The sequence below is a fragment of the Anopheles cruzii genome, chromosome 3 (assembly GCF_943734635.1).
Source record: "Anopheles cruzii chromosome 3, idAnoCruzAS_RS32_06, whole genome shotgun sequence".
Lineage (NCBI taxonomy): Eukaryota > Metazoa > Arthropoda > Insecta > Diptera > Culicidae > Anopheles > Anopheles cruzii.
The window spans coordinates 31,597,575-31,618,143 of NC_069145.1; the positions used below are offsets into that span (position 1 = coordinate 31,597,575).

Here is a 20,569-nt window from a genome sequence, read left to right on the forward strand (position 1 = left end):
GAAAATATTAAAAAATCGAAAAATACAATATCATCACTACGAGGCTGATTCGTTCCAAAACGATAAATATCATATTTTGTCTGCTCCGTCGGCCTACCGTTTTTCTAAACGCTCCATAATGGACGTCAATGCTTCAAAATTTGCGTAGGAGTTGGAAATGCGACGGTGCCTTATTTTTCATTCCCGGCCGTTGGTTGCGTCAATCGGAACCGGCAACAAGGAGTATTCCGGCAGCACGGAACAGGGACCTATAAAGACCCCTCGCTATATTGTTGGTTTCTGTTTCTGTTCCAGTTTTATGTCTATTTTGATAAAAGCTCTGACACACATGCGAATGTTTCGGGCTTCTTGGTATGACTATGGCTTGGAAAGGTAAAAGTTGAAAAAGTACGAAATTTCCTCCGAAACAAGATATATAAATATCTCTTGCGCCTGTGCTGCTGAGCGTATGGCCCCATTAGTAATGAAATCGTCTATAAAAAGCATGAAGATGAACATGATATTTCTACTGGTTGGTTGGATATCGTCGTGTGTTGATCTGAAGAGACAAGACTCTGCAGCAAACTGCAGTAAAAATGATGAGCGCATTCATAAGATCGAGTTAAGAACAATTGTTTACACAACCGCCACCGATAGTCAGCGAACACGCGGACTGGCCGTACCGGTATTCTATTTTGCGATCACAAGACACATGACCTCGGTGAATCGTCCGTCTAATAATAAATACATCATTTTCGCTGAAAACTTCGACCAGGTTCGGAAACTCCGTGCCGCGGCGACGGACGAAAGTGTGCACGTCACTTAAGTGACCATTTTGTCATGTTCTCGAAGCTCACACTCTCTATCTATCTCTCTCGAGAAATGCGCGAGAAAGAGGATGTTCGTACTTCATATCGGCGGCTTGAGCCAAGGATCCAACGTGGCCGGTGTTTCGATGCGCCCCAGGCCCGGGGCATCTACCCCTTTTTAGAGGGAAAGAAATTCGATGCCTTCACGGAACCAACCGCGAACCCCAGCGGAGGCTGACAACAACCTCGGCCACATTCTGGCAACCTGACAGAAAACAGTTAGCTAATGACCTTCTGGTGCTCTGTCGCGGCGCGTCGAGTTAAGTGTCTCACACATAGGTGGGGCCGGCGGTGGGCGAACGCAGCCGGGATGGTGCCTCTTGAAGCAGGTGGTTGCAAGCAGAGGAAGTACTTGCAAAAAGACATTTTCGGTCCCGTTACCTTACTCACCGCATACCAAGGCCATGAAACATACTTTTTCGTTTCGTCGCTCGCACCGCTACCCGCCGCACCGTCCGTCCGGCCCATTGGTGGTCCAGTGTTTACTGGTCACTGGTGAGCCAGAAAGGATAATTATTTTTACCCATCCACAAAGCGCGGGCGGAATGACCAACGCATGGCGCCGCGCGACGGATGAGATATTCGAAGCCGAAAGCGGCGCGATCGAACGATCGCGTGATGTCACATGTTGGGCTGATCCTGTAAACAAACCTGTTTTGAACCCTTACAAAGGATCACACTACTATCTGGAGGAGATCCACAGTTTTATAAAAAAGAGAAACTTATAAACACTTTAGACAACCCTCTTCGACTGGCCTTTCTTCGAGAAAACCATGGCAGGACGTATTACTGGAAGAACGACTATTTGTTGGTCCAAAAATTGTATATCTTAATCTGGTTTTGGACACGCCTGTGGAATTGCCATGCGGCCTGTCTGAATTTAGTTTAGAATCTGGCACTTGTCGAGTTCTTGGAAGCATAAATTCGAAATACTTGGAAGCAACTTGAACGAAACTTTGTTGCCACTTGGTGAGTGTTTATTACCTGTCAGTACATTTCGTAGCATTTGCGTACCGTACCACGGGATCTTTACCTTTTTTTAAGACACTTTTCGAACCCGGCACCCGCGGAAGCAGTTCCTGAACAGTAAATTGTAGCGCAACGTTTGTGAACGCGCAGGATTTGGTTCAAGGTGAAGCCAATTAGCGGTGATACTCAAACGAATCAAAGGCCCGATACTTCGTCGCGTGCGACCGATCGTGCCGACGAATGCAACGCTTCGTTAACATTCTGGCGTGTGACAGACCAGGCGTCTCCATTAGGCGCGCGCGCGCGCCTTTAACAAAGATCGGCGAAGAAATGTATGTGAATCAGAATAACAAAAACGGCCGGCGGACATTTTGCAATACGCCGTGCGCCGGGCCGTAAAACAACTCCCGCCTTAATTGGGCCAGGATGGAATGTGTGTTTGTAAATTGTTCGGCGCATTTTGGGGGCCTGGGGAGGGCAAATAAGCGCTAAGTGTGCTGCTGCAATGGCTGGCCTGGCAATAAACACACCATAAATTAACACATTCCGTGCGTGTTTGTGTGCGCGAGCGCTTGGGCACACGAGATGCACCAGTGTTGCGCAAATAAGGGATTTCCACGCGTTAATTATGGCCCAAATTAATTAATTCTGATTCACGCCGCGGACGAAAGCGATCCGAAGGGCGGACACTAGAAAACGCTCGAAAATTTAGCACGCTTTAGGCGGGTTGCAGAAGTTTGCCGTTTTTCCCACACACTCACACACCCCTTGCTGGGGTAGTATTTTCTCGCTGGAACCAACGCAGCTGTCAGTTGCCGGGACCACAACAAACCGTCGGCCGACCGTCGTCGTTGGTCGGTGGTCGCCGTGACCGACCGGTTTGCAGGATCGTGGATCGTGGCGTCTAATTTTAGCGCGCTCATTACTCAACTCGGGGCCGCCGAACCCAGGCCGAGTGGGTTAGGCCACGATCGTCCGTCCGACCGTCGCGGACGGCGCAGACTCGCGGGAATCCGAATCGGTCGGTCGCGTCGCTAGGCCACTAGACTACGGCCATCCTGGCTCGCTCGATCGTCAGTCAGCGAGCTTAGCTCACATCGGACACGTGGAGTCCAGCGAACGAGCGAGAGCGAGAGCGAGAGAGCAGTTGGAAAGCAGACATCAGAACGCCTTCGATCTACCACAAGTCGCCCTTAAGGCCCTGTTGCTTTTCGGCCACCCTGGTTTTCCCTGTCACTACTAGCTGCCGGGACTCGTGCGTGCTCGTAAGTGTGTGTGTGGGGTGGGGAGGGGGTTGTGGTGGGTGTGTTTATTCGTGTGCAGTGTTACGTCACTCCCGAACCGAATAGCGCCGATCCCGACCGATCGTGCCGAGGCCCGGGGCGGAGTGCGAAAAAATCCGGTTGCCACGTCGGCGATCGCTGGCCAGTTGAACTAGAGCAGTGGAAGTGAGCAGTCGTCGTGAGCACTGCCAGCCGCGATACCCAGCCAGCCCTCTTCTTCTTTCCCCCGGCGCCGTAGAAAGTACTTACACTTTACCACTGGCGAAATTCACATTCCATCGCGGTCAGCAAGTGGTTTATTTTCAGGAGTTGTCTGGGGCCGTTCCATTGCGTGCGTTCGTGTGTGTGATGTGGGGTGGAAAGTGAAAATTTCAGAAATGAAATCGTGCTCAAGCTATGAAATGGGTCAGCTCGAAGATCGGCCGGCCTGCTGCTGAACCGGAGGGCTCTTGGTGGCTAAGACGAGGACGACAGTTTCTAAGCGCTGAAGAAAAAAAACGGTGAATAACGTTCGCGAAGGCTGAAAATAACTATGTGCGCCGGTTGGCCGGCCGGTCTGGCAGTGTGTACGGCGATGGTGTGGAAGTGGACGGGATTAGAAATTCCGAAGATCAGTGCCGCAAACGGAGGGCCCAGTTTTCCGTGAGCCACCGAAGCGATCTGCCCCATAGCGATCGGCGCTAATTTATCGTTCTCAGACCCCCAGCACCCCCAGTACCCCCAGCACCCCCGGCTCAGTGTTATGTAATGTGGTCGCATCGATCGGGGGCATCGCTTTTCACATTTCCCGAGCGACCTTTCCCGGTCGGCAGACGGCAGCAAGAAGCAGAAGCGCCCGTTTTCGTCTCGTTTCGATGAGCCGAGAGTTTCTGTTTAACGAAACGGCTCCGAGCGGGGCTTATCGTGTAAACAGTAATGAAGAAATTCGAGATCTCTCGGGCAGAGCAGCGGCGGCCAGTGCAATATTATATCTCGGCCCGACCGGCCCGGCGCGAATAAGAAATGCGATGACTTTCGCGGCCAGTGAAAGAGGGAATCTCGCCGTTCGCTGCTCGCCTGAACGCCACCACGGCTACGATAGTGTGTGTATGTGTGTGCAAAAATAGAAGAAAAACCGAAAAAAAGTCTAAAAATAAACAATTCGACGTACACCGATCGTGGATCCCGCGGCGCGGCGATCCACGGCCGTAAAGTGCGAGAGAAAGTTGTGGAAAACCCGCGAAGATGAACGAATTTTTGGTCGCTTTTCTTTACCTTCTGGTGTTTGTTTTATTTGCTCTGGCTGGCGCCCGTCTCTCTGTGTGTGTGTATGTGAGCCGATGTGCGAGTTCCTGAGGGCCGTTTGTTCTCGTAAGCGCACGAAGGAATTTCTGCCGTCGGTCGAATGATGGAACCAGCAAAAAGGAACAGGTTTGAAGCGAACTTCGTGCCTTCGGCCTGGTAACGGAGTGGACTGTTTCGTTAAGGGACCTGTGCAAGAAAGTTACCCGAAAGTACGTCGCCTAGTCATGAGTCACCGCGAGGATCGGCTGCTTCCAGTCAGCCTGCCGTAAAGCGTGTTTGTATTTTCACGGCCCATTAATGCTTCGGACGGGGCGGAAAATGATCAAGGTGACTATGTTGCGCACCCACTGGCCCACTGGCTGTTGGGGCGTGTGTGGGATGCGATGCGGTGGGTGGATATAATTCGGTGACAGACAGCCAAGTCCACCGCGAAGGACGTCGACGGCGAGTAGTGTGTCAGGGTTAGGCGCTGCGAGCAAGGCCCAGCGATCTTCTCGCTGCTGGTGCCACGAGTGCTATGAATAGATGCTTGAGATGGTGAAAAATGCAAGCAGCTTGAATTACAAACACGCCTCGGGTGTGAGATGAGTGCTATCGCGGGGGGGGAGGGCCCACAGAGTGTCGGTTCCAGGGCACAGGACTTTTTGGAAACATTCCACCGACACAGAAACAATCGAGTAATCGTTCTGTCGACACAACGCACGGGTGATTTCAATTATTTTGCCTTTCCTTGTGGTGTTACAAAAGGTATGACATCGTTTGGCAATTAATGGCGGGAGTGGATGTCGTCACCTTCGAAACGATCCTTGTGAGTGATCGTCAGAGGGACAGCACACTGCCTGCAATGCGGTTAATGACCGGGAATTTGTTAAACAAGAAAAACAATCCAAGCAGGTTGACCTCGATTTGCGTTTGTTGTGTCAATCAACTGCAGATTTTGCACTGGCCGCTGCATACCTGTACTGTTCAGATGATATTTATAAAACTGACCTAACGGGCTTTCCGTTGCTCTGTTTCACCCAGAGCCACCGGATCCTTGGGTGAAAGCTGCTTACGCTCCGAGCCAGGGCCGACAGGACCGTGACCGCAGCTTATCTGTCTGTCTGTCTGTTGTGTATAAGGCGGATCAAAGGAGGCCCGGTCATCCTGTTCGCGAAATGCCAAATAGGACAGGATGTTGTCATAATAAAGCCGTAGAACTCAAGTACATTGTTGCACCGCGTGCCTTTTGACCGGGGGTGGGGGGGGGGGGGGGGTGATCATCGTTTCATGATGCTCTGCTCAGAATGGCCGTCTTAGTCAACGCGGATTTATTTGGCATGAATCCTGTTGCTATTTCGGGTCAGTGGAGGTTATTTATAACGCCGGTATCCCATTTGCGACAACACAGTGAAAGTATATTACCCGCCCAGTCAACACGTCAAACAGCACCTAGTTTGGGGATCCTTTTGGTGGATCCCTTCACTCCAGCCCAGTGATCCGCTCCATCCTCAAGGTTCAATGAAGTGCTTTCGCTTCGCTTCGTTTGGTGGCTAGGCCCCCCTGTTAATCTTCCCTGCTCCAATGTAAACCTTCTGGCGAAAGACGGTTGGCTCATTTCGCAAGCATTCCGCGCAGTATGGCCACGCTTCGCCGATCATCTGCAGTGGGTCGGTCCGTCCGCCCGAGGCGTGTGCAGTTCAGAACACAATCCATCTGTCCGCTGGCCCGCTGGCAGGTGACTTATTTTTAGTTCACTTTGAAAATATCATCTATACTTAGTCAGCCACCTTAGAGCGCGGTGATCGGCGGCCTCGAGGGCCTCCGAAAGTGACCGAAATGGAGCAAAATATTTTTTCTGCGTCCATCGCCCGGCGTCTTCGTCGTCGTCGTCGGCGTCGCCGCCGTGTGTACTAATAATAGGTCCGGCACTATTGTGCATATGAATAAGTCCCGTCGGTATGCCCTGCCCTGTGAGTAAGGGGTGTTCTTTTTTGGGGCCACCGTAATTCACATGCTTTCGACACCGCCGGTGAACGAGTGTGGCGAGTGTTTGTTTTACTGCCGCCGCCGGATCTTGGATCAACATTCTTGCGTTCGCGGTGAAGCCGCCCAGCTACGGGCGGCCAAGGTGTGTTGTCCATTCTCGATATGGGCAGCTATTTTTGAATGCATAACCCGCGGATGGTTAGTGTGAGCGTGATCGCTTCCCAGAACAAGTGTGTGCACGGTGCGTACCGTAAGTGACCGTAAGACCGTGATCGAACCGTGATCGAACCGTGATCGGACAGGATCGCCAGTGGTTGTTGCGCAATAGTTCTTCTGACGGACGGACAGTTACAGGACATACATCGATGCAATTGATCCTGGAATTATAGTTTATCTTTTTATCGCTCCTTCCTCGTCGATTTAACAGCCAAAAGCCAATTAGTTCAGCACAGTGACAGTGTGAAGTGTTAGCGCGCCGGAAACCTGCGACCAGCGACAACCCTTCGGTGGACGAAGAGTCCTTCGTTCCGATGTTGGTGCCATTGTCGAGACGCACAGTAACGACAGCGCCATAGCCGGAGTATTATCCTTCGTTCGCAACAGGAGCGCAACAGACCGGGAAGGAGAGAGTGAAAGAGAGTGCGAGTGAGAGCGAGAAAGAAGAAGTGTGGTTGGTTGCAAGAGCGTCCAGGAACAACGGTAGTGGTGGTGGTGGTGGTGTCACCGGTAGCGAGCGATCATGGCGGACCATGATTTTGCGCCCAGTTTCACCCAGAAGCCGCAGCTGCGCCAGGAGGACGACGGCAATCGGCTGATCTTCGAGTGCCAGCTGGTCGCGAAGCCGAAGCCGAGCATCGAGTGGTACCGCAGCGAGGAGCTGCTGTCGGAGAACTCGCGGACCAAATTCAAGATCCAATCGTTCGGCGAGAACAAGTACTTCGTGGTGCTAGAGCTCGATGACGTCATCGATACCGACGCCGGACTGTACAAGGTGAAGGCCAAGAACCGGATGGGCGAGGTTTCTGCATCGATCAATCTGAACTTCAGCCGTAAGTAGAGTGGAATGCCGTGCGCGTGGGATGCAAATAGACTCATCCGCCACCCCCCCCTCTCCCGTACACCGACACTCTTTTTCGCCCGACCGGTGACGCAAATAACGTGCAGTGATTCAGTGAATGAGTGCTAAAAAGTATCGTGATCCCATCCCATTCATGATTGTTGATTGCCCCGGTGGCGGAATTCGGTTATTTATAGATACGGGCCGTGTCTGCGTTACTGTACCACCATTATGTTTGGCATAGGTGCTAATATTTTCGCCATAAGTTAGGGAGCCAAACAAACAACCAAATTTCATGCCTCACTCAGTGCAGGGATTTTGATTAAGGCCACACAAAGCCACTACAAATGACCTCTCGATTCACATTAAAAATCAGGCGATAGATTTCGACAATCTTAAACTTTGCCGCTTAACTTAGCGCCCGTAAGCGCAGGTCTAAGAGAGGTCCTGCAGCATCACGATCCATTGCACACGACTTTGCCATTAGAACTACTCTGCACAGCTGTTGCTGCAATTGTAGCACGTCCGTTTACACTTCCAATTAACATGTCAATCTTTCCTTCGTTCTTGTTTTCCTCTCTCATATTGTACGTGTCTTGTGTTCAAAATTCGGCTGCAGCTGCTGATGAGCCCGTCGAGAAGTAAGTGTCTCTCTGCATTTGTTGTTGTTTCGGATTGTTCTATGTGTTCCGTGTTGTGCCTCAAATTGCGTGTCCAACATTGCGCTTTCAAGATGTCGCTTGGCACCGCCCTTTGGCACCGTTGCCGTAGACCAACTCTAGCTGAAACACTAAAATGGCTACGCTTCTGCCTTTCTTTACTCTGCTTTCTATTACTCCGTTACTGCGCTACTAATCTCTCTGCCCGAACACCGACACACACCGTTGGACGGTCACGTTGCGGACGCACAGACAAAGTCGAACGCAAAGAGCGGTACGTATATGGCGGCTTCGCGTGTGTTCCAAGTTGGTGTAGTAGTCAGCAGTCAGCTCGCCAGGAAGGCTAGGATGGCTCCCAAGGCTCACGCTCGGTACGGTTTTTTCCCCCCACATTTTGCAGGCAAATCGACGGACTTGCACCAACGTTCATCAAGAAACCGTCCATTCAGCAGGAAAACGATGGCAAGCGGCTCATTTTCGAGTGCCAAATTCAGGCCGACCCGAAGCCACAGATCCGGTGGTCGCATAATAGCAAGGTGATCGACAACACTCCGCGGCACAAGGTAAAAAGAAAAGCGGCAATGTCGGATCGGGAACCTCTAGTACTTCATTGATCATCTCCTTTTTCACAGTTTAAAGTACAAAACGATGGCAAACTATATTTCGCCACACTGGAGGTCGATAACGTATCGTTCGAAGATTCGGGTAAATACAAGGTGACGGCCAAGAACGAACTAGGAGAGTCTAGTGCAACGATTAGCCTGAACTTTGACAGTGAGTATTGCGCAGCCGCTGGACGAGCTGGCTCCGTTACACCCTAAATATCACAACAAACAACGCTCATTTTAGTTCACTGCCTCTTCTAAGTTAATCAATACGTTAGGGTTTTCTTTCCGTAATTGATCTTCCATCACCATCATCATCATCTCACACTCATCAAGCAGCTCAGCTGTGAGCAACAGCGCGATGTTCCGTTGCCTTGCTGTTGTAGATAGATGTTACCGGAAATTCTCTTTCTGACGTTTCTGATCTGAAAAGTACCCTCGTTTCTGATCGTTCGCCAGTTTCTCGTGCACTGTTCGAATCATCACTTCCCCTGTACATTAGCCGTCCCATCGGTGACCATCACCGTGGGCACCCTCATGCACCCTCCACATCATTCTCATTCTAAAGCCAACAAAAAAAAACGAACAAATTTTCCGCCAATAATTGCTATCGTAACAACTTAATCGGAATGTTTGGTGTATCGGTGTGTATCAAAACTGACTAGCGCAAAGCAGAGCGTGCACGCAATAGCGCAAGGTGTGCTGCTGCGCACCAATCACTTTGCGTTACTGAAGATCTTGTAAAAGCTCAAAAACGACCCGTCGAATAACTGACGACCCATTGAAGAAGATCAAACGAAGGCAAAATCCTGGGTAAAGACATGTACAATACGCGAACAGATGAGATGGGTATGAAGAGGTTATGACTGTGGTTCGGTTCGGTTTCGGAGCACAAAATGAGTCGAGAAATGTTTTATCAAGCGTCACGGCGAGGTTCGGTACAAGAAACGTACAACTGCAGAGCGAAACTACAGCGTAACTCATTTTTCCGTCCCTTCCGTCTAGGTGAGGAAGTTCCGGTTCCGGCAGATGGCTTCAAGCCTGCTTTTACAGATCGCCCTGTAACACGACAGTCGGACGACGGCAAGAATATAATATTTGAGTGTAGATGTATCGGCGATCCAAAGCCAAGCTATACATGGCAAGTGACGAAAGTTCTACTTTTGTTTGTTCACATAACTCCTTATATTTTATCTAATTCTTACGTTGCGTACTAGTTAGTTACAGTCGGTTGCCATACCGCTAGAGTCGGCCAGGTTGCGTTTCGTGCTCTTGGCGAAACAGTTTTCCGACCTCTGGCTCTGGCTCTGGCAATGCAAAGTGGGTGAAGGTCGGCTCCGTATGACTAATTAGTTTTCCGTTTTCGAACCTGTGCCGTACGTAGGTACCATGAAAAGAACGAGATCGCGATGAGCGGCCGGTTCAGCAGTGAGGTTGAAGAGGATCAAAACCACTGCTACCGCATCTGCTTCACGATAAAGGACGTGAAGCAGCTAGACCGGGGCGTGTATAGTGTGTTGGCCAAGAATAAGCATGGCGATTCGACGGCTGTTATAAACCTGAACTTCGACTCTAGCTCGAAGCTAATGTAAGTGTACGGTGGATTCAAGCGGCCGTCCCGTCCCGTTCGACATGTCGGAGACACTAGATTTTTCAATAAGTTTCAAGCTGCGATAAACAAAACACAATTTTTTACTTTATTTTTCAGTATGGTCTCCCTGAACATCAATACACTTGTTCCAACGAGATTCCAATTTAAGAATTCCATCCCCGAACTCTGAAAGGGCTTTAATACACTTCCATAGCTCTTATAGCGTCATCTTTTGATGAAAAATGCTTTCCACGCATTTTTTTTGGTCTGGAAGCAGATGGAAGTCGCTAGGGGTCAAATTAGATGAATATGATGGATACTTTAACAATTTGAACTTTAGTTGACGGATTTTTACCATTGTAAAATTGCATACCAAAAAACTGAAGCTAACTTAGGCTTTAGGCAATCTTTTTCAGTCACTCGACGATTTTCCAATACGATATCCTGTATTTTTCCTACAATGTCCTACGACACATGAATTGTTACTGCTTTTGGACGTCCTTGACGTGGATCGTCTTCAAGGCTTGTAAGACCACATTTAAATTCAGCAACCCATCATTTTACTGTATTAATTGAAGGCGAAGAGTCCTTATACACTGTTTGCACTAGTGTTGGATCCATCCGTCGATTCAAATTCCCTGTGACATTCCCCGTCTCACACTAATTATTCACCGCCATTAGGCTCTTCTAGCACACCACGCTTCAGTTGCAGAAAACATCAATTCACCTAAACTCACCTCTCCTTTTGTCAGTTGTCAGTGGAAAAAGTGTTAGTCAAAACGTAGGAATGCAAGCCCATGGTTGGTTATTGAAGACGAATAAAACCGTTCTTTATGTTGCAAACATACACTTTCAACATTCGTTGATACATTTCCTTAAAAATTCAATCTTTGCAGAACACTTGATTTTTCCATTGTAAAAAATACTATGACACGTCGATATCAAATGGCTTGTAAACAAAGAATTAAGTGACAGATTGAAACAAAACCTTACATGCGTTCATATGAAGAGTGTACCAACATAACAAAACAAAGATTAGGTTAGCAGCAGCACCCGCTGTTATCGAAGCTTGAAACTTATTGAACAACCTAGTAAGTGACACACTGTGGTTTTAATGGTATCCGGTTGCGTTTTCCGGAAGTGAATTAAGTTTACAATTACTCTGTTTTGCTCTGTTTGATGTCACTTCCGTTTACCTATCCACTTCTTTCTACACGGTTCAATTCCTGTGGAGAATATAAATTCAAAGCGATCCAGCCGAGCTGGTGTCCAGTAGCGTTATAATGACAGTGTGACACAGTATCTCCGACACGGTTTCGATCGTACAACTCCGTACGGCAATTCGTATGAAGCCTCGAATGATCGAATCGACACATGTTGTTGTTTCTGCCATCCTTTCCCCGATCGCGCAGAAGTCCGGACGGCAAGCCTCCCCGGTTCCCTCAGAAGCCAACCATCTCCCAGAAGGGTGATGTGCTTTCGATGGAGTGCATTTTGGAGGCGTTGCCAGTGGCCGACATAACCTGGTTCCACGGCCAGGACAAGATCGAAGATGGCGAGCGGTTCAAAATCCTGCGCAAGGCCATCTCGATCGATACCTACCTGCTCACACTCCAGATCTCGCAACCGACCGCCAATGACGGAGGAATCTATCGCTGTCACGCTTTCAACCCGTTTGGGGAAAGCAATGCGCACATTACGCTTAACTTCAAAGGTATTTCATCGGAACATTCTTACTTTGCTCTAAACCTGCGTTTACTGTTCTACTTCCTATGCACTACGTTTTTCCTCTTGTGCCACGTGTGATCGGTTCTGTGTTTCTCTGAGTTTACGTTTGTTTTCCTTCGTGATTTGTTGTCTATACTCTGTACTTTGTTGTTGTTGTTACGTTTCATGCTCGTTTTCCGCAACTTACTGTTTATAGTGCCGCTGGGTCCGTTTTGCCTGCACTGCGTCGATCGGTCGATTTCACTTCGTGTTCTGCGCGTTTGTTCGAATGAAGCGAAGAGCGCCGGAAAGTGTTCGGGGACGTGATCGACATGTCTTTCTTCTACTGGTTAATACTATAAATCCATTTTTGTTACACTACCACGAACTATGGTTTTGTTAGATACATATGCATTGGTCGCAGGACGCGTTCGGTTTCGTCGCTTTCGGTTCGGTTCGGTTCGGATCGTGTTATCCCCTAGACCCCGACTCTTGTACAGGACGAGCTGTTGTGTAGGATGGAATTGAGTGAATTCAAAAAAAAAAAGATCATGTTTTTACGATAGCAAGCAAAGATTGATAAGGATCTTTCAGCATCATACAACTATCAGAGATCTGCCGCTGCTTGCACTGCCGTAACCGTATGCCGGAAATGGCTCTCAGACGCTTCCTAACCCTTTTCCTAACGCCGATTTTCATCGACCGTGTTTGCCCGTTAACTTTGGTTTGATTTTTGCGCACCGTTTACTGTCCGATTGCTTTTGCGTAGTCCGTAACAACGAGTTCATTCGAAGCTCGTCGCTTGTGGCGTTGCTTCGATTGCGCCGGTGGTGGTCGTTGGTGTTCGGCGTGACTTAGAAATGTTGTTGTTTTTGTTCTATTCCCCGTCGCCGCCGAATCATTGAAGCGAATGAAAATGAACGAGGATTCGCACCGTCGTTTGTGGAAAAACCGAAGATCATACCGAACAAGCTGGGCACGCTGATAACGATGAAGTGTAGATGTAGATCGAAACCGAAACCGACCGTCAAGTGGATGCGGAAGAAGCAAGAGGTGACATCGTCGAGCAAGGTCGCGCTGGAGGTGAAAACGGTCGACGAGGACACGTACGAGCTGACGCTGAACATCAAGGACCCGAACGCGGACGACGGGGGCAGCTACTCGTGCATCATTAGCAACGAGTTCGGCGAAAGCAGCGCCACGCTCAACCTGAACATCGAGGCCGAGCAGGAGTCGACGAAGAATGCGCCGGTGTTCGTCGAAAAGCCGCACATCGTCTCGCTCGACAACGGCAAGCTCGTGCGGATGGAGTGCAAGGTGAAGACCGACATCAAGCCGGACATCACGTGGACGCGCGAGACCCGGCTGCTGCAGGAAACGGCGAAGCTGAAGATGACCATGACGCAGGAGAAGGACGTCTACCACATCACGCTCGTGCTGAAGGATCCACAGACGGAGGACTCTGGCACGTACAAGTGCAACATCAAGAATATTCTCGGAGAGCTAAATGCCAATTTAATTCTAAACATCGAGAGTAAGTGACGCGCCAGGACCGTGACTCTCCCGGCGATTGACTAATGATTTGCTTTCTGCCTTTCCAGTTATTCCGGTGATCAAGGAAAAACCGAAACTAGTTACGAACGTTAAGAAGCGCACCGCGTCGATCGAGTGCTCGGTGGCGTCCCGCTTCAAGCCGGAGTGCGTCTGGATGAAGGAGACGACCGTGATCAAGGAAACGCACCGGCACATGATCAAGATCGAGGAAACGCGCGAGGGCGAGTTCTCGGTGAAGCTGAACATTGTCGGTCTGAGCGAAGCCGACTTCGGCGCGTACAAGCTGGTGGCCAAGAACGACAAGGGCCAGGCAACGTCGCAGGTGATCGAGATCAAGAACATCGTGTTCGAGCAGACGGTCGCGAAACCGATCATCGACGCCAAAATGAAGGACATCGAACTGGAGGAGGGCAAGGACCTAACGCTCGCCGTCGGGCTGGCCCAGCCCGACCGTCACTTCAAGGTGTACTGGATGAAGAACAAAACCATCCTCAAGGCCAGCGAGACGGTGCTGCAGGAGTTTACCGGGCGTATGGCTAAGCTGACGGTCAAAAATGTGACCGTCGAGGACGCCGGTGCGTACAAGGTCTCGATCAGCAACGAAACGCAGAGCGACGAGTGCGAGTGCAAGGTCAAGATCATTGCCAAGCCCAAGGACGAGGAGAAAGCGGCCAAAAAGAAACCGGCCAAGAAGGAAGAGGAGAAGAAGGAGGAGGAAAAGGTGGAACTGAAGAAGGCGGAAAAGCGGGAGCTGGACCAGAAGGCCGACGACGAGAAGGTGAAGCTGAAGAAGGTCGAAAAGAAGGAGGTGGAACTGAAGGTCGAAGAGCAGAAGGTGCAGCTGCGGAAGGTGGAGCAGAAGGACGGCGAGCTGAAGGTGGAGGAAAAGAAGGCCGAGCTGCGGAAGGTCGAGCGGAAGGAAGCGGAACTGAAGGTGGACGGCGAGAAGGTGGAGCTGAAGAAGGTCGAGCGGCGGGCCTCGGAGGCGAAGGTGGAGGAGAAGAAGGTCGAGCTGAAGAAGGTTCCCGAGGCGGAGAAAATCGAAATCAAGGTCGAGGAGGCGAAAAAAGTCGAAACGACGAAGGACGAGAAGATCCAGATCATGGTGGAGGAAGATCGCCGAGGATCGATTCCGAAGATTATGGAGGTAAGGATTCCGTGGCCCACCGCCAACTGCCAACTGACGTGAATCCCGTAAATCGTTACAGGAACCGGCACCAGCTCAGAAAGGACTGGAAGCGCCGAGCATCGAGATCATCCGAGACAAGGGAAGCCGCCGCGGTTCGTTTATGGACGATCGTCGCCCGAGTCTGCTGATCAACGATGATGTGAGTAGAGGGCGCGTGTGGGCTGGGGTCAGAGGCTTATGGTTATGCTGATCGCGCGATCAGATACTTCAATGTCTGTGCCCCCTTGTGTCTATGCCGTGTGTGGTCATGTTTACTCAAAACCAAACTATACGCCCTTTACATCGATTGTGGTAAAAAAAAAACGCGTGGTTGTGTCGCCATGCTAACGTTTCAACGTCCTGAAACGACTGAATTTGTGTTCCTAACAGTGTTCTACTCTTCTCGTTACTTGTCTTCGTTGTTCTCCGTTGTTGCAACGGTCCTGCTGGTCGATGCGCCGATTCGGTTTTTGGGTACACGCGTTCCCGCTTCGCGTTACAGTCCAAACTAAGGCCCGGTGAGGTAGTCGACGAACGTAAGGTGAATATACCCGGCAGTTGGTCTACGCGCCAGAGGCCAGAGTACAAGTACTGTTCACTCAAATGCTAGCTAAACTGACCTACCGACGATTGTGTGTGGAGAGCTCTGACGGGAAGCAGCGTTGCAGCGTTACCAGTAGCGTTACCAGCGTTACGGCCGTGCCGTGTGGCCGTGCTATGTCTTGGAATCGCACGGTTTCCGTTCGCCAAGGTAGTAGTACCTGTGCTACTACCTAACAGCGAACGATCGATACCCACACCCCACTTCCCTTGCGAATCCCCCATCCGGCCATCAGCCGTTATGCGCCCCGCCACTCGGACGTGGTAAAAATAGACTTGTGCACTTCTGGGGAGGGAAGCAGATTAATGCGCTTGTTGAAAGTTTGGCGATTTCGCGAGCAGCCGCCCGATGGCCTGCGGATGGCCTGGGGCCATTGCAAAAATAGCGGAAACTCTGTTCTCTGTTCGATTCTCTTCGTGAATCAGTGTTCAGGGGTCTCTGCTCCGTCTGAGTCTTCCACCTTCGCTCCGAGCGATGATTTATTAGTAGTTTGGCCTGCGGCTGAGGCAGGCTGAACACTCGGATGGGAGTGCGAGCGAGGGGTTGGATTATTAAAATTGATTACCGACATACGAGCTAGAGCTCGCGTGCGCTCGGTGCGCGCTGCGGATCTCTTCAAAATGGGAACCCGCCCGAGGGATAACACGGAGCCCAACAACGTGGATGTTTCTTTCGATCGCAAAAATTTCAATATTAATATCGAACATCTTTCTTTCTTCCCCACCCCCTCAACCCCCGTTCATCCTGCATGTGTGTCTGTGTGGTGTTTTCGTGTCTGCGGATTGACGTGCATTTGCGCGCCTGGGTTTTTCGCTGGCGTGCGCGATGGCGTTATGGAACAAACGGGAACGCCTTGCCGTCTGGGTCTGTGTGCGTCTGGGTCCCGGTGCTGGGTGCCGAACGGATGGGCTGACGATTAAAAATATCAAATATCATCGGCACGGCTGGCGCCCCGCAGAAGCGACGACCATCAATCGATGTCCGTCGTCCGAGCATTCAAGATATGGACGAGAAGATCAACCTCCCGTCGACGCCGCTGCGTGCCATCGGGGAAGTGGGCAAGGCTGCCTGCATCGTGGACTTCCAGGAGAGCTACTCGGCCGTGGAAGGTTTGCTACCACACCCTCTGCTTCCGCTACTTCCGCTAACCGCTACGCAAACGAAACCCAAAACCGAAAGCCCCAAAGCTGGGCGTAGTGTCGACGGTGGATTTTCCGCTTTTCCGCTCGCAGTGCTGCTTGGCCATTAGGATGTTGGACCGCCGTTGGACGAGTGTTTGGCAATACATTGGTTGGTTTGCTGGTGATTGCAGATCAAACGGGCTACATTTCGGTGCAGGTCGAGGGTAACCCGGCACCGACCTGGAAGTTCTTCAAGGGTATCACCGAGCTGGTCGATGGCGGTCGCTACAAGCATCACACCGACGGTGAAAGCAACACCATCACGCTCTGCATCCGCAAGGTGAAGCCGAACGATGAGGGCAAGTACAAGGTGGTGGTCTCAAACGCGCACGGCGAGGACAGCGCCGACGTGCAGCTGTACGTGTCCGACTCCAGTGGCATGGACTTCCGCGCCATGCTCAAGAAACGGAAGTACGCCAAGTGGGGCAACCAGGAGAAGGACCCGGACTGGGGCGACCTGAAGGAGACGGACAAACCGAAGCCGCAGCTGAAGAAAGTGGAACGAGTATGTGTGTTTGTACAGTAACAGTGTGTGTTCCGCCCATCGGTGCTAACCTTCTACATGGCGACTTGGGTTCTGGCACTTTTGACGTACCCCCTAACGCGTGTTCCTATCTCCTCCCCCGTTTATCGCCGTAGAAACAAGATACGTTCTCCAAGCCGCTGGTCGACATCACGTGCAAGGAGGGCCGCGAGAAGAAGGTAGTGTTCGAGGCTACCTTTACCAAGCCCAACTCGAAGGCGAAGTGGTTGTTCCGCAAAGATGTGAGTAGAGTGAACGGCGCCGCCCGAACCCGGAGGCCTGGTGAACTCATGCCACTCGGCTTTCGTGTATCCCCGCAGGAGATCTTTGTTGGATCCAAGTACAAGATGAAGGCGGAAGGTGACAACTACACCTGCACGATCTTCAACCCCAAGGTGGAGGATGGAGGCAAGTATACGGTGGAAATTGCCGGCATATCCTGCTTCGCCTACCTGAACGTCGAGGAAGCGGATCCGGTGTACAAGTTTACGAAGAATCTGAAGAAAGCCGAGAAGGGTTTCCTCACGCACGACTGTACGCTGGAGTGTGCGGTCGACAACTCGCTGGCCCCGATCGGTTGGTACAAGGGCGAAACGAAGCTGGAGAACAACGATAAGTACGTCATCGGCAAGGACCTGAACGGCACGGTGACGCTCATCATCAAGAACTGTACGGCGGACGATGCCGACTCGTACCGGTGCCAGATCGAGAAGCAAACGGACAAGACTGAAACGAAGCTAAAGATCCTGGAGTACAACTACAAGTTCACCAAGGTGCTGAAGAGCCAGCAGCTGTTCGTGAAGGACACCGTGACGATGGCCTGCGAGCTGGACCACGTGCTCGGCAAGGTGGAGTGGTTCAAGGGTGACGAGAAGATTGTCGAAAGCGACAAGGTCCAGATCATCAAGGACGGTCGCAAGCACAAGCTGGTGCTGAAGGACGCGGCCAAGACGGACAGTGGCATGTACCGGTGCGTCAGCAACGCGGACAAAACGGAAGCCGAAATTTTCGTCAAACGTGAGTAGGGGCTTTGTCGAGGTGCGACGTTGGTGCTGATGTTGTTGGGCGTTCGTGCTATCGTTCTAGGGCCGAACAAGTTCATGATGAAGCTGAGCGACACGGTTGGCAACGAGACCGAGAAGTGCACGCTGGAGATTAAGGTACAGGACGAGGAGGCCGACGTGGCGTTCTTCTTGGGTGAAACCCAGCTGAAAAAGGACGGCCGCATCGACATCATCAACCACGGGGACGGTACGCACCAGGTGGTGTACAGCAAGCTGGAGCTGGCGGATGCCGGCGAAATTCGCTGCGAATGTGGTCCACTGACCAGCAAGTGTACGCTGAAGGTCAACAAGAAGGAAACGAAACCCAAGTTTGAGGTACCACCGAAGGTGGAAACGCCCGCCAAGGTGGAGAAGGTCCTGGAGGTACCGTTCACAAGTAAGTATGCCCGTTCGGCGGTGATGCGGTTCCGATACACACTATCCTTTTCGCACGCCTGTTACTGTTTCAATGCTTGCAATGTAAACCGCGACCTTCCCGTGTGCTTCTCTACTTCGACACAGCCGGTGAGTCGCGCCAGTCAAAGGTCGAAGCGAAGGTGTACAAAGATGGTAAACCGGTGTCACCGGATGACGTTGATATAGTTGTAGAGAACGATAAGCTGGTGCTTAAGTTCAAGAAGACCGAGTTTAAGGACTCGGGCGAGTACAAGATTGAGCTGAAGAACGCCACCGGCACCGAAGAGCATACCACTAACGTTGTCTTCCAGGATAAGCCGCAGCCCCCGCAGGACCTGGGCTGCACGGGTATCTACCAGACCAAGTGTGTGGTCCGGTGGAAGGAGCCCGAGAACGATGGTGGCGCTCCGCTCGAGAAGTACGTCCTCGAGCGGCAGGATGTGTTCAAGCGCTCCGGCTGGGACCCGCTGGCGGAAACGCCGGGCGATCAGTGTAAGTTCAACTGTAACGACCTGGTGTCGGGTCGCCACTACAAGTTCCGCGTGAAGGCCGTCAACAAGATGGGCGAATCGGATTACTGTGCCATGGAGAACGATATCATTGCCAAGGATCCGTGGACGGAGCCGGATCCGCCGCGGGACCTCGAGATTGCCGACTGGGACAAGGACTTTGTGGATCTCCGGTGGAAGGTACCGAAGTCGGACGGTGGAGCACCGATCACCAGCTACATCGTGGAGTACAAACCGTACACGGCCGCCAACTGGAAGCATTACGAGGACGTTGGTCCCCACCAGCTGAACACCACGCTGCGTGGGCTGAAGGAGGGCGAAACGTTTGAGTTCCGCGTGAAGGCGATCAATCAGGGTGGCGAAAGCAAACCGAGCAACAGTACGGAGCCACTGAAGATACGCGATCGGTACGTGAAACCGTTCATCGAGGGTGAAGGCTTGCAGCCGATCACGCTGAAGAAGGGCCAAACGGTGCGGTACTACGCGCAGTACGGTGGCGAACCCGAACCGGAAGTCGTCTGGGAGAAGGACAACATTCTGGTGATCTGTGATTCCGAGAAGCGCAAAACGATCGACGTGGAGGGCTCCGCCACCACGCTCCAGGTGCGCCACGCGGTCCGCGCCGACTCGGGTGACTACAAGCTGCGGCTGAAGAACAGTAGCGGCGAGTTCGTTACCATCGGCAAGGTGCTGGTACTGGACGTACCGACGCAGCCCATCGGGCCGATCAAGATAGAGAAGGCGCGCTCCAACCACGTGGTGATTAGCTGGCAGCCGCCCGAGGACAGCGGTGGCTGCCCCCTGACGGGGTACCTGTTGGAAAAGATGGACGTCGAAAACGGAACCTGGCTGCAGGCCGGTGAATGCGGAGGCGACCAGCTCACGTTCGACTTCCAGCACCTGCAGAAGGGCCGCAAGTTCGAGTTCCGCGTAAAGGCGTACAATAAGGAGGGCGAATCGACGCCTCTGGAAACGCTGTTGGCCGTCAAGACGGTCAACCCGTACGGTAAGCGCTTGGTGCTGAAGGGTAGCCATGTCTGTCTGTCTGTCCGCGTTTAGGTGACACTATTTATTTGCCATCCAGCTTGCGAGCTAGTCTGATTCAAAAGTACACGAAATTGATATAGTTGCAGATGGCCACTGTCGGTGGGTTTACCGGTTTCGAGGAAGTTGCTGTAATGGTTTTTCTTTCTCTATGCCTTGCCTTTAAAAATAACCCCCAAAAACCACAGATCCACCAGAGGCGCCGGGTAAGCCGTTCGTCGACGATTACGGTGTCGACTTCGTGGAGCTGAAGTGGGAGAAACCGGAGAAGGACGGTGGACGGCCCATCACGCACTACATTGTCGAGTGCAAGAACAAGTTCCTTACCGACTGGACGGAGTGTGCCAAGTCGGAGACCGACGACTGTGTGCTGAAGGTCCACGGGCTCAAGGAGAAGGTAGTCTACCAGTTCCGGGTGCGGGCCGTCAACAAGGGCGGCCCGTCGAAGGCTTCCGAGCCGAGTGACAACCATACGGTCAAGCACAGGAACCGTAAGTATCGTACCGGATGGAATGCCCCGCCCCGGGTTTGTTTGTACCACTTACCCCCCGATGTGTG

The 20,569-nt window shown here is 51.7% G+C and overlaps 1 protein-coding gene across 3 annotated transcripts in view; it reads left to right on the forward strand.

Annotated features, from left to right (window-relative positions):
* The first annotated feature begins 7,091 nt into the window (after positions 1–7,091).
* Positions 7,092–20,569, forward strand: part of LOC128272440 (twitchin) — a 32,531-nt gene continuing 19,053 nt past the window's right edge. Inside the window, exons 1-18 of one of the 3 annotated variants that reach the window (XM_053010251.1) lie at positions 7,092–7,401; positions 8,029–8,050; positions 8,469–8,631; positions 8,701–8,842; positions 9,679–9,814; positions 10,058–10,261; positions 11,677–11,978; positions 12,879–13,505; positions 13,573–14,693; positions 14,752–14,853; positions 15,196–15,234; positions 16,253–16,403; positions 16,607–16,980; positions 17,115–17,240; positions 17,319–18,015; positions 18,085–18,438; positions 18,564–19,973; positions 20,200–20,502. In XM_053010251.1, the coding sequence (XP_052866211.1) occupies positions 7,092–7,401; positions 8,029–8,050; positions 8,469–8,631; positions 8,701–8,842; positions 9,679–9,814; positions 10,058–10,261; positions 11,677–11,978; positions 12,879–13,505; positions 13,573–14,693; positions 14,752–14,853; positions 15,196–15,234; positions 16,253–16,403; positions 16,607–16,980; positions 17,115–17,240; positions 17,319–18,015; positions 18,085–18,438; positions 18,564–19,973; positions 20,200–20,502 (6,583 nt within the window). Of the gene's footprint in view, positions 7,402–8,028; positions 8,051–8,320; positions 8,343–8,468; positions 8,632–8,700; positions 8,843–9,678; positions 9,815–10,057; positions 10,262–11,676; positions 11,979–12,878; positions 13,506–13,572; positions 14,694–14,733; positions 14,854–15,195; positions 15,235–16,252; positions 16,404–16,606; positions 16,981–17,114; positions 17,241–17,318; positions 18,016–18,084; positions 18,439–18,563; positions 19,974–20,199; positions 20,503–20,569 lie in introns of all 3 variants that reach the window. The other 2 variants (XM_053010250.1, XM_053010252.1) reach the window with 2 other exon arrangements.